This window comes from Dysidea avara, chromosome 13 (genome assembly GCF_963678975.1).
Source record: "Dysidea avara chromosome 13, odDysAvar1.4, whole genome shotgun sequence".
In the NCBI taxonomy this organism is placed as follows: Eukaryota; Metazoa; Porifera; class Demospongiae; order Dictyoceratida; family Dysideidae; genus Dysidea; species Dysidea avara.
Window position 1 is genome coordinate 6,680,146 of NC_089284.1, and position 17,000 is coordinate 6,697,145.

The 17,000-nt window shown below is 39.9% G+C and overlaps 1 protein-coding gene across 1 annotated transcript; it reads right to left on the reverse strand.

The window, feature by feature from the left end:
* Positions 1–3,253: 3,253 nt before the first annotated feature.
* Positions 3,254–16,995, reverse strand: LOC136242487 (deleted in malignant brain tumors 1 protein-like). The gene is made up of 25 exons (XM_066033917.1): positions 16,854–16,995; positions 16,450–16,794; positions 14,066–14,401; positions 13,787–13,981; positions 13,292–13,441; positions 12,977–13,169; positions 12,297–12,448; positions 10,943–11,272; positions 9,962–10,297; positions 9,348–9,680; positions 8,760–8,940; positions 8,554–8,705; positions 8,291–8,421; positions 7,267–7,465; positions 6,921–7,087; positions 6,711–6,864; positions 6,248–6,580; positions 5,993–6,198; positions 5,813–5,930; positions 5,513–5,694; positions 5,283–5,439; positions 4,912–5,229; positions 3,623–4,163; positions 3,482–3,564; positions 3,254–3,432 (listed from the first exon to the last, which is right to left on the reverse strand). Exons 1-25 carry the CDS (start codon positions 16,900–16,902, stop codon positions 3,380–3,382), a joined length of 5,394 nt encoding a protein of 1,797 aa, XP_065889989.1. The 5' UTR covers positions 16,903–16,995; the 3' UTR covers positions 3,254–3,379.
* Positions 16,996–17,000: the final 5 nt, after the last annotated feature.

The following is a 17,000-nucleotide window of genomic DNA, read 5'->3' on the forward strand; positions in this document are numbered from 1 at the left end:
ATTGATACTCTCTAATAGAACACTTTGCAGTGAAATACTCTAATAGAGCATTCACTGATTAAAATGTTCCAAGATTATTGTAAGAAATGTTGCTAACCTAGGAGCATAATGCAAGTATAATGGGAACACTGAGCATAATGGGTGAAAATTTTGTAATTCCTGAAAGCATTTTGGGCAAAATTTTGAGCATATTTGACTCAGGCCTAAGTACGCTGCAGGGAGTGGGACAGAGCATTGTTCCAGCAGATGACAAAGGGTAAGACCACAAGAGATGCCACTCTTGGTTGGTTGTCCTAGCAGCAATGTCTTGCAAGACAGGATTTATAGAACAGTCGTATACATGTAATGTTCAATAACTGATATAATAAAACAGTACAAATGTCTCTTAAAATCTAATTCTTCTGTTTATCTGTAGAAAAAAAGATAAACAAAAGCCACCATAGCTATACAAATACAAAAAGAAATGATATCTAATCCAAAACAGTTAAACTGTGAAAAGGTGCGTGGCCTTCCAAAAATAGAAAAAGATGTGATATCAAAAGTGGCAGCTAAGAAATGGCTGCAATTATTATGTCAATTAATTTGTAATGTTACAAATAAAGTGACACATTGCAGCCATTTCTTGACCACCAATTTTGATACACCTTTTTCATACTAGCCTATTTTTGTAAGGCCATACACCCTTTTTCACAACTTGGCTGTTTTGGATTAGATACATTCTACACTTGTACTAGATACCTCTGCAAGTCACAGTGTATAGTCTTGTTCTGATGCCTTACACAATTTTACATTGATTATTGATCAGAAGTTAATATAAGCACCTCTGAAAAAGGGGTCTGCAGCTGACTGTATTAAGCCAGTCATGCTGCACAATGAGTATGCTAGTCTATTAGGTCACCTAGCTACTGAGGTTTAGAAACCTTTTGCAAACAAAGATTCCATGGAAAATAGCTTCAATGAAGCGATCACTGCAGCAAATACTCTTCTGAGCGTGTTTTGACATTGTGGTTTGTGAAGTGAGTATATTGTTTGTAGGAGGCCATGTCTACACGATGACTTGTTACATAACTGGAACTTTTGTGACTTATAATGTGGCTACAATCTTTAATGGGTGACTGTATTATTAGAGTATCTCAATTGCACACATGTTAGTTTTCCACAGTGTTAACTGGTAATTTTTAATCTGATTCCTTGTAACCATTGAAAGGCTTTTCTGTAATAATTAATCTACCTATATACCAGGTTGATATTATAAACAGTGGACCCAGGGACCTGCAGTAATTACAACTTTCATAGAAATTTATATACTTCTCAATTTTTTCCTTACTTTGGCCCCTTTTCTGTTACACCTTTTCAGCTATAAGTCACTAAGTCTAAGTCCTTGAAATTAGGTTAGGTAATCCTAAGGCTGCAGCACATGTTGCTGCAGACCTTCAGTGCTGGTCACTGTAAAGCATTAATACAATACAATACAATGTTTGCACGTTCAACATTTGCGCTCATTCTTCCTACCTTAAACAACAGGGTTAGGGTCAAGGGCTTGGTATTAACAGATTCTAACTAAGTCTTGATGCACCACATAACGCATGAAGTCTACGTGTTGAGCTGCTGAAGTTGCTGTTGAAACAGAGTCCTTTACTTTTATATGTGGCCAACTTCACACTGCAGAACATCCAAGTTTTCCAAGGCTTGAGATAGCACATCATGATGACTAGCCAATGTACACTAACCATAGCAGGAATAGCCACCTAAGAACAAACCTTGAACACAGGTTAAGCATCCTGGCTTGCTTTAAGCCCAATGCAACAGATTTGATTTGATTATCAACAAAGTGTTTACACACAGAAAATCAAACTTTGGGTGTTGTATTTTATGGCTTCTTGTATGGTAAATGGTAATGTCATATAATTGAGGAAGAAACAATCTGGTTCAAGCTGTTCTGGTTTGATAACAAGATATCACTTACAGACATGCACACACACACAGACTGATTTTCAATATTCTGTCTCTATATACATGCCTATGAAGTGTATTATCATTACATGTACTAAAATGGCAAGTTTCAGTGTTGTCAATAGTACACATATTTCACTTGGTGGACCTAACTCATTGTAAAGAACCACCAGAAAGATGTTTAGTTGAAGGACACTTGTTTTTATGAGTATGTTCTATTAGGGGTTTTGCATAAGTGATCCCTATTATGAATCCATTGTTGTGGTTCATTATACTAAAATGCACCACTGTACCACATACAACCAATCCACAATATTGATCACACCTTTGATGTTTTCTCTTCCCAGTTTCTCTGATGTGCAATACTCTACCAGACACAAATGCTGGTGCTTGCTCAGCTGTATACATCTTCTCTACAAAATGATGGAGGGTACTCTCTTTGGCTTTTTCTTTCCAGATCCTACCATACTGTAATTATAACAATCAGAATAAGGTAACACTTAGAAAACCACCTTATATATTTCCTATGATCAAGCCCATAATGCTAACCTTTTTAGCCACTTGAATTAACTCAGTAACTCAGCTACATGAAGGTCACTACACTGTCTGTAATTATTATTATCAATTTTGCCAAATGACAAGGGTTAATTGCACAGAAGGCTGGGCCTGCAAACATGATCCCCAAAAAGGGACAAAGTACAAGATACAAATACCATGAAATAACAGTACAATAGTAAATAAATACAAAGCAACTCTGAGTTTAAAAAGAAATCGCCTAAGGGCGACACGGAATAGTTTGGGATTGGTTATCTGTAAGATCTTGGCAGGTATGTTGTCCCAAAGGAATGGAGAGTTGATGAAAAACGGTAGGGATTGATGGTAGATATAGAGATGCCTAGAGCTGATGGATTTGATGGATGACAATTAACTGTAGAAAAATACTCCAAGGAGGAAATTGCTGATATCTGCTGCAATGGCATTCCATGAAAGCTTGATACAGGGAGCCCTCTTCAGTAAAATGGTAATTCTTTTTTGTGATGTACTTTCAATAATAGCAGAACAGGGCCAAAGGATGGTGTGCTGAAAACACAGAAGCAATATTAACCAGGGTACTTTAAACATGAAGGAAGTAGAGCTGCATGCACTAAACAGTAGGCTACATGATAGTATAACATAGCTATGTGGGAAATATACTTTGGTTTGTGGTCATAATTTGTTCTGTAACAATATCCGGTACGCTAATAGAGCAGTCACATAACACAACAACTTGCTTGGGTCATAATATATTTGGAATCATTGCTCTAGTTTTGTGTATGCACGCACTTCATATTCTTTAGAACAAAAAATTCATCAACACAATTTCACATTTAAAATGAGCATACTGTCACCTACACAGTAACTATTGACAGTGATAACAAGTAGTTAGTTAGGAGTTAAGGTCCAGCGGCACATCATCGTTGTCATCAGAAAAAAGTGGACCTACAAAATATACAAACAGGAGTAACAGTAGGAGATACTCAGTAATCACCTTCATTATCATTGAAATCAATACGATCATCCCCTGTTGTCATGGAAACAGTGGAATACATCTTATTCAGGGCAGCTCGTTTGCTGTATAAGTAATACATCAAAATATTTTGCCATCACATGATATAAACTCATCACTCACCCACAATGCCATGCTATTATGGTCACAACAATGATTGCAATCACTAGGAGGACCACGCCCCCAGCAACACCTCCAATAATGACTCCAACATTGTTTTTGTCTCCTTCTTCACCTTCACCTTTCACCAGATCAGCAGTGGGAGTTGGTCCTGCACTGTGGGCACCCTGAGTGGTAGCTGGTATTGTACTATGAGCACCCTGAGTGGCAGTTGATTTTGTACTGTGGTGAGCACCCTGAGTGGCAGCTGGTTTTGTAGCACCCTGAGTGGCAGCTGGTTTTGTAGCACCCTGAGTGGCAGTTGGTATTGTCCTGTTGGTACCCTGAGTGACAGCTGATATTGTACTGTGGGCGCTCTGAGTGGTAGTTGATACAGTACTGTATGCACTTTGAGTGGTAGTTGTGGTACCCTGAGTGGTAGCTGTGGTACCCTGAGTGGTAGCTGTGGTACCCTGAGTGGTAGCTGTGGCACCCTGAGTGGCAGTTGAGCTTGTACTGTGAGTGGCACTTGCAGATATCATAACGATGGTAGATGCTATTTCGTCTATGCAAAATATAATGATTGTCAGAAGACTAGTCTGGCAGCCATAACCCAAAAGATCGACTCCAGCAGCATGCATATATAACCATACAACACACAATGTATGTGCATGCACTCTAGAGGTGCACCAATATAAATATTGGTATCAGTATACCACGATATTGGTAATAATGAAAATCAACTTTTTAGCAATGAAGTAGTAAGGTTGCTCGGGGTTGACCTTGTAGCACTGTGGGTAAAGCGTGAAACTTGAAATGCTAATTGTTTCATAGTGGCCAAGGGTTCAATTCTATTTTCTTTTTATCACACCTTTTCACAAGTCTTTTTTGTTTGTTTTGTTACAAAAACATATTGGCAACCCTCCTCTATAGCTTTTTGTCATATTTATAACATTTACTATATACCGTAAAAAACGAAAGTTTGGAGTGACTAAAGTTTGGCGAATTTGGCGAATCAAGGAATTCCCCAAACTTTATTTGCCAATCAGCTATTCAGTACCTAGTTCCATATTAGCTGCATGGTGAATTCGCCAAAGTTCTGTCCGCCAACCTGCTTCGCATGCTGATTTGCCAAACTTAAATCTCGCCAAACTTTCGGTGTTTACGGTATAGTGTTCCATACTGAATATAGATGCAACCCACTATTAAAAAAATATGGTATCGGAATTGGTTATTTTGTAGTTAATATGTCAGTTATTGGTATAATGGTAAATTTCCATATCAGTGCACCTCTAACACACGTACACACTTACTAGAGCAAGTCACTCCAACATCTTCGGTGTGCTTGCAGTTATGGATTCTCCAGCCACTGTGGGCACATTCATACACAGTAGGTTCATTGCCAAGACAGAACACATCATCTAGCCAAATTGGTCCAGAACCTCCACCAAAATGAGACTCGTTCCATGCCATAGAAGCATCACCAAATCCAAGCATATGGCAGACAACATCAGCAGCATTAATGTCCCAGAAATCATCACAGATTGTACCCCATGTGTTGTTGTAGTATATCTCTACTCTTCCTTCATACTCATTAGATCCTCCCTGCAATCTGATTGGCCAATTATGTTCTGTAAAAGGGACAGGTTTTAGCCCCACCTCCCAAATCATTATAAACACTTACGGTTACACACTACACTAGCATCACTACGATGATCACAATTGTTGCCTCCCCAGTTTATCGGTCCTGTAGTAGTGCGACACTCAGAGATAAACAGCTCACTCCCATTGCAGTTCATGTAGTCAAGCCATATTTGACCTTGTCCACCACCAAATGTAGACTACAAAACAAAGAAATGTTATACAACCGTTGACAACATGTGCTTGTGACTATACACCAACATATACACCAACCCCTATAGGTGCTGAGGCAGCTCCAGGGAAGCCAAGACTGTTACACACCACTGTGGCATCATTGATGTCCCACTTGTTGTCACAAATAGTGCCCCACTGTCCATCATAGTATATCTCAACTCTTCCTTCTGATGAGTTACGACCACCGATCAACCTGATCGGGTGGGGATCTTCAGGTACATCTAGTGAAGGAGATGTGATATGTAACACAAGCCTTGTGTGGACATATTTATACACACATGCACGCACACACACACACACACATGCACGCACGCACGCACACACACACACACTACACACCTGAACAGATGGCAGATGCATCTTCACTATGAAAGCAATTGGTCACACCCCAGCCTCTAAAGTCACAACTGAAAATACTGTCTTCATCACCATTACAGGCCACTCTACTTAACCAAATCTAAAGTGAGTGATCAGATTACCAGCCATAAGTGCATGGAGCATATAACATTGTATTCTTACAGTGCTGGAAGGATCAGCCTCTCCAAATGTTGCAAATTCAGGAGCAGCGAGAGCTCGTTGATAGCCAAGTTGACGACAAACAACCCTGGCATCATTTATGTCCCATTCATCGTCACACACTGTGCCCCACTGTCCATTATGGAACACTTCCACACGACCTTCACTGACACTATTACCATCCACCAATCTAACATAGTCAAATGGAGCTACAGGAATCACACATCATCAGGGTATGACTAATACCTCCTTACTCACCATAGCACCTCACACCAGCATCTTCATGATGTACACAATTGCTACTATTCCAGCCCACAAATGGACACTCGGTAAGGAAGGCCTCTGATCCATAACAATCAACATCATCCAACCAAATGGGACCATCTCCTGTACCAAAGCCAGCATAACGGACTGCCTCAAGAGCGTGATCATAATTTAACTGTCGACACACGACATCAGCATCAGCCAAGCTCCAGTAATCATCACAGACAGTACCCCAGACACCATTGTGCTGTATTTCGACACGACCCTCAGATGAATTCCGACCACCAACTAATCTGATTTTGCCTTCAGAGGCAGATTGAGTTGCATCTAAGGACAAGGAATGATGGTACAAGATAAATAATCAGACATGCCAAGCTCAGCTTACAAAGATAACACTAGTACACGGTTAAACAAATGCACCAAATCTTTATCCTAAAAACTACAAAAATATACTCACTTGTACACACCACACCAGCATCTTCATAATGACGACAGTTATGTATTCCAATGGTGTTACTGGAACACTGGTACAAGGACTCCTCTGTACCACGACATGCCACATCATCCAACCAAATTGGTCCACTGCCCTGACCAAATTGAGCCCTTACAGTCTAACAAAAAATAAATAAATAAATAAACAACTGCAGGTATTAATTACAACACACACCGCTTGTTCAGCTCCAGTGAATCCCAACTGTCTGCAGACCACATTAGCATCTTGTAAGTCCCACTGGTCATCACAAACAGTACCCCAGGTGCCATTGAAGAACACCTCTACACGGCCAGACATGCTACTATTGCTGTCCCCTGCTAGTCTGATTGGCATCACAGCATCTAATAATAACAAGGTCATCCAATGTAACTAATGTATTGTAATCACATTACTAAGTGATGAACAAGGATTCCATTGATACCTGCCACGATATTTTGTACTTCAACAATCATGAATGGCAGGATAACATATCGTTTAGCGAACAAGATTATACGTCAAAACAAATATTTCAATATCTCACCAGAACATATCACCCCAGCATCTTCAGAGTGTCTACAATTATGATCTCCCCAGCCATCAAAAGTACAATCAGACAAGAACTCTTCACTCCCTGTACACTGTACCTGGTCCAGCCATATGGGAACATCTCTATCAGCCGCTCCAAACTCTGCTTCTACTACAGCATGTCCTCTACGATATCCCAGCTCACGACATGCCACCTACAAGAATTTATGATGAATATATAATCACATCAACTATAGTGGACTAAATCACAAAAATAATTTTTACAATTCATTGCATCTACCCAGTTCGTGGCTTGCCAAGAAATAGCTCGAGTCAGTAGAAAAGCAAAGCATTCATAGCACTTTACAATTTCCAGCAAGTATATATAATAAACCTCATCACTTATCAGCCACACCTTTAACAAATGGAAGGGATTTCTAGTTGGATTAGGGACTAACGATAGTGAAATAAGGGAAGTAGGGAATGGCTAAAAAGTAGCGAAACAAGACAGGTTGTTCATGTACTAATGGACATTCAATAGTATATCTGCAGGTATAGACAACTTCTCGTGGACAATAATTATGCTTTATTTTCAGCCTGTTACACAATGAAGAACAGTACGAGAAATGTCTCTGCAACCAATTCAGACACTATGGGCGATAAGCGTAATAGCAAGTCAACATAAGCTGTATCACACTATCACAAATTTACACCTTGCGTTGTCAGAGTGAAGCGTTGTCAAAGTGAAAGAAGTGGAATACACATGATGTATGTATTTTATGTACTGCAATTGGCGAAAAGGCATGTCTCGGGATGAAGCAACGTCGAACAGTGAAGAAATTAAGCCGCTAGGTCTGAAGATATTGGGCTTGGTTATGCCTACCCAATACTGCCAAGCTGTTATGATGAAAAGTGAGGATGGTTTTTATGGTGATATTGTTGGGCAAGAAAGCCCAAACCTCTGATATACAGTACTAACGTATTGTATGATGAGACAATCTTATGCTTATAATAATGAGGTACTGTTGTAATACACTCACCATGGCTTCAGTATTCCCCCAGTCATCATCACATACTGTTCCCCATTGTCCATTGTAGAAGACCTCAAGTCGTCCTTGTCCTACAGTATCTGATCCTCTCACTCGTAATGGGTATTCATCTTGTACATAATCTAGGAATTGTAGACGAACGTAAACCAAGCGAACAGAGTGTCATGATTGCACAATGCTACAACACACACACAAGCTTTCACTCACTACACACTCACACCACGTAATATTACACACAACATACACATACTCACTTGTACAAGCCACTCCAGCATCTTCATGATGATGACAGTCATGTGCAGTCCAGTTACTGTGTAAACAGTTCACAATAGACCTCTCAGTACCAACACACTCCACTTCATCCAGCCATATTGGCACTGACGTATTAGCTGCACCAAAATGAGCACTGCAAACAATAGCAATAACCAGCCACACTCATGCTATTCATAGCCACACCCACCGCCCAAATGCCTGCACAGCATTGGCAAAGCCAAGCATCCTACACACCACCAGTGCCTCGTTGTAGCCCCAACTATCATCACAGATGGTACCCCATTCTCCATTATAGAACACCTCTACTCTGCCCTCATTGGTGCTGTTCTGATTACCGATCATCAACCTTATGGGAACCTCAGCCTTCACTACAGTACGATAGAAACCATTTAACACACAGCAGGAAACACAAGTAAGACCCTGACACAGTGAAATCTCATATAAACTGGCCATGGTACAAAATTCCCAAAAGTTACATCCATTTGTGCACAACGTAACCTGCCTAACGCAGCCATCTACTTAATAAGGTCATCACCCTAGGCAACCAGAATACTTTACATCACGAAAATTGTATTCGACAAATGACACAAGAATTCATCAAGTTCTCTGTTCATTTGTCTGATATTAACCAATTTGACAGGAGGCCCAATGGTTGAATTGCTGTAAAGAAAATAAAAGCCAGGGCACCTTTCAAGAATATAAGATTTAACAGAGCACTGTACAGATATTTAATTTATTAATAGGTAAACACTTCAAGTAGCTAGAATTTACTCACGTAGACAATGCACTCCAGCATCTTCATAATGGCGACAGTTGTGAATATAAACATCATTGCTGGGGCAGTCAGCAAGGGTCTCCTCAGTTCCATTACATCTCACATCATCCAATAAGATAGGACCAGAACCCTGTCCAAATGCAGCTCTCCGTCTCGCTATTGCACCATCGGCTGAATACCCAAGTTGACGACACACTACACTGGCATCTGTGTCACTCCAGTAGTCATCACAAATTGTGCCCCATTGTCCATTGACTAGTATCTCAACTCTACCCTCAAACATGTCTGAACCATTCACCAGTCTGATTGGTCCATTAACAGTAGGCTCTGTCTCTGTGGGTGACAATAAAACTTGTATAATTACTGTACAGGGAGCCAATGGTATATAATGAGAATTCTTAATACCCTTAAAGGTTAGAATTGGGAGGATTAAGCATGTACAGATATAGAGTCATTATAGAACCCCAAATGACATCCAATTATACTGTAATAATACTTCAGGATGGACCCAGAAAACTCTACTTAAGGCATCCGGCATTCATAAAATTATGGATTACACAAGGTACCTCAACAAAAAAGAAACAGTTTTAATACTACTAATCTTGTAGCCTTACCAAGGCAGACCACACCAACATCATCTGCATGTGAGCAGGATGCTGTACTCCATGAATCAATCACTCCATAACATTCACTAAACTGAGCCTCGGTTCCTTGACAGAACACATACGAGAGAGCAATTGGAGTGTTGTTGCCTGCCATAGGGTATTGAGCAAAACTGAATGTCTCTCTAGCTCCAAAGAAGCCAAGCTGGCGGCACACAACAGCACCTTCTTGTACATTAAAGTAGGGATCACAGACGGTACCCCACACGCCTCCTTTCAGCACCTCCAACCTGCCATCCAACGATGAATTGCCATCCCTCAAACGTACAGGTACAGTAAAATTGCTCTCTAAATTAAAAAAACAACAACTCATGACTAGCCAATAAAAACTATTTAAGAAGTTCAACCCTTCACTGGCTTTGGGATATTAACAAGAGTGAATAATGAAAGATTATTTACTTCCATTATTTACACTTGGTTTGAATGCAAAGATACATGTTAAAAGTAAAGCATTAGCATTGTATATTACAATTACACATCATATTTAATTCACTACAAACCGTTTTACACTTTACACAACACTAAAGAGTTCAATACTGTTGATACAAAGCAGTAAACAGACAATGTCTTCTTTATCCAAGTCTAGTGGTGCTTTCAATGCTTCACCCTGCCATTCCATATGTACAGTACCTCTAAATTAAGCAGCACATGGGGACCAAAATTATATTAGATGCCATAGGAAGAAAATATAAGAGAAAGAGCACAGAGGTGTAAATCTATAAGGAGTTTGTTTAGCAATGAAGTACATGCTTAGTGCCAGATGAGATGATGGTTCTATCATTTTATCAAAATTTCATGGTGAGCAATGTAGTGGTATAGTGATCGTTATCAAGTTATAGGAGATTGTCAACTTTTGGTAGACAAAAATTACATTCTGAATAAGTTTAGAATATTAGAAGATAAACATTCTAACTAAATGTTGTTATTCCTTACCAGTACAGATCACTCCAACATCTTGGTAATGATGACAAATATTGGCTTGCCAGTCATTATGAGTACAGTCAGCTAGATAGTCCTCATGTCCACCACACACCACATTTGATAGCCATATTGGGGTGGATTCACTGCCCACACCAAACACTGAGTTGGAAACAGCTTCAGCATCTCCATCATAGCCAAGCTGGTGACACACAACGGTCGCCTCCTCTTCACCCCAGCCACTGTTACATATGGTACCCCACTGGTTGTTGTAGTAAATCTCAACGAGCCCCTCCCATGGGGTAGCCCCTCCTATTAAACGGAGTTGAGGCCTTGTAGATATATCTGTAGGCAAGAAAGAGATGGTAACAAAACATGGTCACCTGATCTTTGATGTACTGCAGCATTTTGACAAAACTGTGCCTTGTATATACCAGGACAAAAATTGTGGGTGAAAAATTCTTCATATTCCACAACCACATGCACCAAGTGACTACAAGTCTTCAATAACTAAACAAGCCGCAATCCTTAATAGAAACCATACAGTGGCAGAGAGACAACTACTCCAAAGTGGTGGTGGTGGTGGTGGGATGGAGGAGGGGGAGAGTTATGGTTGTCATTTTAGAAGTATTTTAAAAACCATCAACTGTACCTTAGTGACACTACTTTGCATTCCAGTACTAGGGGTTCTGGGGACATGCACAGGAAACTTGAGTGCTTTGAGAACATGTTTTCAGTGGTAAATGTGTACACTTGAATTTTATTTTATTTATTAAGGCTTTACAGCACAAATGCTGAAGGTCTGTTGGACACCTGGTCCTACGGCTTGTTTAAAGATGTTGTTTGAAAGTTGCAGAAAGGAGAAAAAAAATGGACCTGAACAGCCATCCGATATACAGATAGGATACTTATGGCCATTAAGATACTGATATATCAGAGCAAACGAAGACATTTCAGATAGACTCATGCACTTATGCACTGTAGATAAGTCTGTAGTCATGCAGACAGAATGAATAAATTACCAACTTATACTGTTTTTGCTGAATGTTCTATTAGAGTAGTTATGTGACTGCTCTATTAGAGTATCTCAATCTCATGCACTCTCAATTCATGTAGTATTCCATTCTTGTATAACCTTTAGCACTAATCCTATTAAATTAAGCTGGTTAATGAATAAAACTAGTGAGTAAAACTAGTGAATAAAACTAGATAGAATAGTAGCTTCTGACAGTTGGGAAAAGTGTGGGAAACCTGTTCCTCCACTCTTCAAAGTTCCCCTTCTGCACCCCCACCCCATTTCTGCACCCTGAATCCATATAGTATATACATAGTCACTTCTAAGAAACAACAGCACAGGAAGTTTACATACTTGCACACACAACACCAGCATCCTGGTAGTGAGAACAGCTGGAGATTCCCCAGCCAGGGAAACTACAGTCACCGATGTTCGTCTCTGTGCCATTACAACCAACGTAGTCCATCCAAATTGGGCCAGTGGCTGAGTAGCCAAATGCTGCATACCTGTAAAAGTATCAGGTGATGTGCTATATACCTGAAAGAGCATATCTGTATTTAATAGCTGTGTAGCCACATGATATGGTACATTCTTCTAAGAACCTTACATATGTGCTATTAAATGGCTGCTAATAATTTTCATAGTTAAGTACCAGCTATTACCCCATTCATGCTAATTATATAACTTAAAAGAATCCAGCTACATACACTGTTTTAGTGCAAAAATACAGACCTTCATATTAAATTGGTGGGCAGCTGATAATTTTTCATTGGCAGTACCAGCTATTACTCCAAGGCACTGTTATATATCAACCAAGCTATACTTTAACAATTGTACAAAACTAGACATTCACATTTCCATGATTGTGCAATCAAATATCAATACACAAGCATGGTATCAGCATCACAACACAGTCAGAGTATCACGATATATCAATGTGTATTGCACATCACTAGTTGACTTGTGTCTCGCAAAGAATGAGCTCTGTGTGCACGCACACATGCAGACACAATGCACACACAACACAAACATACGTAATGGCTCTGATAGCATGGGCATAACCCAGTTGTCTGCAGATAACATTCGCATCAGCCAAGTCCCAACTACGACCACAAATTGAACCCCACTCATCTGCATAAAGCACCTCAACCAGTCCAGCCACATCACCTTCACCACCAGACTCATTCACTAATCGCACCTTCACTGGGCCAGTTACAGCATTAGGGTCTACATGATAACACGACAACACACATAAAGTTATCTGACCATCCCCAGTTTCACTAATACAGAACAGTGAACCACTGACTCACATACTAACTAAACAGGCAAAAGCTGCCAATTAAACTCACTATCACAAATGACAGCAGCATCCTCGGAGTGGGCACAGTTGTGCACACCCCATCCACTGTGTAAACACTGTGATATCCCATTCTCACTCCCTGTACATTGTACATCATCAATCCAGATAATGCCACTGCCTTGCCCATATGCAGCAAAACCTGTAGAATATTAACAAAATACACTTCACTATATTCTGTATTGAAACAGGTAACTTGTAAAAGTAAATACTATGAATTCACAAGAGAGGGATAGTAAGAGAGATAGTAGAGAGATACAAATATGTTTGACAATATACACATTACCATGTTCTCATTCAGGCAAGTAAATCAGCATGTAGCACATTAAGCGCTGCTGAATAGGTATGCTAGTTATTAACAAGTAGCACACTAAAACTAAAACCACACTGGTCAATTTGTTATTATATTTAACACATGTAGACAGGAATGCTATGAAATTTTCGTCTGATTATACTAGTTTCAATAAATCAGCAAAAAAAAGCTCACTTAGTGCAGAAGTAGCTCCAGTGAAGTTGAGTTGCTTGCACACTACATTAGCATCCTCAATTCCCCATCCATCATCACAGATAGTACCCCATGTACCATTATACAATATTTCAACCCTGCCACTCCATCTCTTGGGGTCAGTGCTGCCATCCTGACCAACCAGTCTGACTGGATATACTGATAGTGTTTCATCACCTATGTGTGGAGAAATATCAATAAGATGACTATTACTACTAGTAGGTAGTCTGTCAATGCATATTACCCCCAACAAACACTTACGATCTAAACACGACACTCCAACATCATGTGTATGGTTACAGTACCGACTTCCCCATCCCCCGTAATAGTAACAATCAATCAACGAATCTTCGTCTCCACTGCAGTAAACATTTTCTAACCAAACAGGCTGGGAGTTGTTACCAGATCCATATGAAAAGTACTGGATGCCAGTACGAGCATCTGGGAAACCCAACTCCTGACACACTACTCGTGAATTTGATATACTCCATCGATAAGAGTTACACACTGTTCCCCATTGACCACTGTGGTATACCTCCACACGGCCTTCATAGTGGGCTTGAGATGGACTAGTCTGTAGTAAGCGTATAGCATAGTCTGTAACAAGAACAAATCACTGTTAATGCTCTCTGCACCAGCATAGATTATATATATATATATATACTTCCATGGGCTGGAAACTACTAAATGCCCCTGATTATAGGCTGATTTCATGCCCCCTGTGCCCTTCAGTCTTCTCTGGATAAAAACAACCTTCAAAAGAAGTGTAGGCTAGTAAAAAGGCATCTTTGTTAAGGTGCTTTCAAAACCCACAGCAAGTTTTGAGAGCTAAATTCTATTTGAACAGAGTAGACGAGGTGCAACAAGCTGGATACATTCAAGGAAAACACTAACATCCTTTATGCCACACTATTCACACCTGGATCAAGCTATACAATTTAAAAATATTTTTGTGGTATAAATATAAATATTTAAATATTTTTGTGCTATACACATGTGCTTTTGGTTTCGCTGAACAACTTCATCACTTACCAAAGGAGTTGTGAGGAGGCACATTGTCAAGCCTAAGGCTACACTTTATGGCCTGACTAACCTTGTAAAACTGTACACAGTGCTAGGTTTAGCCACAAAGCCACATGGTGCCACCATTATAAGACTTCTACCCATATTACAAGAAGTGGTCAACACATCCATGGAGGGTGTTTATGAATTCCAACAAATCTTCACCCACAACTCACAGATTCTAATGTTTCAAGTGTGACATCTTTTGTACATTTGTTTCATGTACCACTTGAAGTAAAGCATAAATTTTATGACAACCACTGACACAATTGCCAAAGCTGGTAAATATATCTGGTGTGTAAACCAGTGCTCGAAATCACTTGTCAGGAAAATTTCCTAACATATATTTTCCTGACATATGTAGAATTCTCAGGAATTTAGTTAATTTGTATGGCAGATATAGCTGAAACTATGCAGGTAACATAATTTATGGTGTAACAATGTTTATAGCACTTCATAGCATGTATATAAGAGCACTTTGTATAATTATAAATAATAGCATGTACTTAACAAAGTTTAACAATAATTTTTATATTTCATGTTTTTGTTTCCATATAGCTATTCCAAGAAACTCCATGCTAACAATAATATTATGTTGATTTGAACAATATTTCTTTTCATGATAATGTAGTTGTTATGTTTTGAACAATACGCCAATGGCTGTTTTTCAGCTGTGCCCTGGTACACACACACACCATATGTTCCCGATTTAACAGCTGGGTGGCTGGAGCAATGGTTTCTTGCTCAAGGAAACAACACAGTAGTAGAAAGTCCCTGCTCGGGCATCGAGCCTGTGACCTCTTGATCACCAGGCCGATGCCCTGGGCTACTACTGCTTCTTACTAGCAGGCACTACTAACAATGAAGAAGAATGCTTACAACAGCCTGAACCTTGGCCTGAACTACTTGCTGTCATGTCATACCATTGTGCACAAACCCTGTTTGCATACTGTGCCTGCATACTTTGCGCCTCAAAAATTTAATCGCTTGAATGTGACAAGCTACTATGGGAGTAGCCATGAATGTTCAGCGCAGGGGAAGCGACTAATGGTGCAGCAAGGTGAGTATTAAATTCAATATGTACATATCTATGGTGCAATGCATGCAAAGCACAATTTTATTGTCCAGATTTTTTAATCCAGACATTTAAATTCTAACTCAGAAATCCCACAAATTATCAAGAAACTCACCGGTTACCAGACATTATTTCGAGCAATGGTGAACCATGCCATTTTCTTCTTCTGCTTAGTCAATTTTCCTCACAGTACTTGACAGTGAAGCAGGCTCTCTACCCTACACAAAATCTTATGGTGAAAGACGTAGACATCGAATGATTCTTGGGCCAAGTTGTGAAGAAAGACTTGTTGGAATTCATTACAACCCCCAAGGTTGATGGGGATGTTAGATGTGAAACCACCCTTGCTATTCTGTACACGATTACATGGGGGCACAGCCATGGGGTATATCCATAGAATATAACCATGCAGCCATATAAAGTTAACTAAAATGGCTGCATTTACTTAGCCCTTCTAAGAGACAGTTTAAAAACTTATGCTAACATAAAAAGCGTATTAAAAACTAACCATCTGAACACACAACACCAACAGTAGCATTGCCATTCGGACAGTAGTGGTAGGACTCATCCTCAGTATGCCAGTACCACGAACAGTTGAAAAAGTCATAGTTGCTGCTGTATCTAGAACAGTACAAGCCGTCTACAAGTAACGGAGTGTTCGTGTTGTTAATACTGTAAACTTCTTCCACTGTCTTGAACCCCAGCGTTTTACACAACACTTTGGCACTTGTGAAGTAGAACCTGCCAGCACAAAAAGCACCCCAAGTACCATTCACGTAGACTTGCACTTCTCCAGCGTATTGGTCTTCGCCTCCATGCAAACGAAGTGGATAACGTTCGTCAGGAATGACACCTTGCAAAAATACAACAATATAAATTGGCCTTACTCCTAGTTACTTAGCTAGAATTTACCTTGAGCGCAATAAGCTACAAGGAAGACGAGCACCAGCGAGGCAAGCATAACTACCCGGCAGTACAGTGGCTAAAAAACGGGTCCGAATTTTTTTTCGGTTTTTTTAGGACCGAGGCCGGCGGGGGGTTTAGCTACGTTGCTATTAA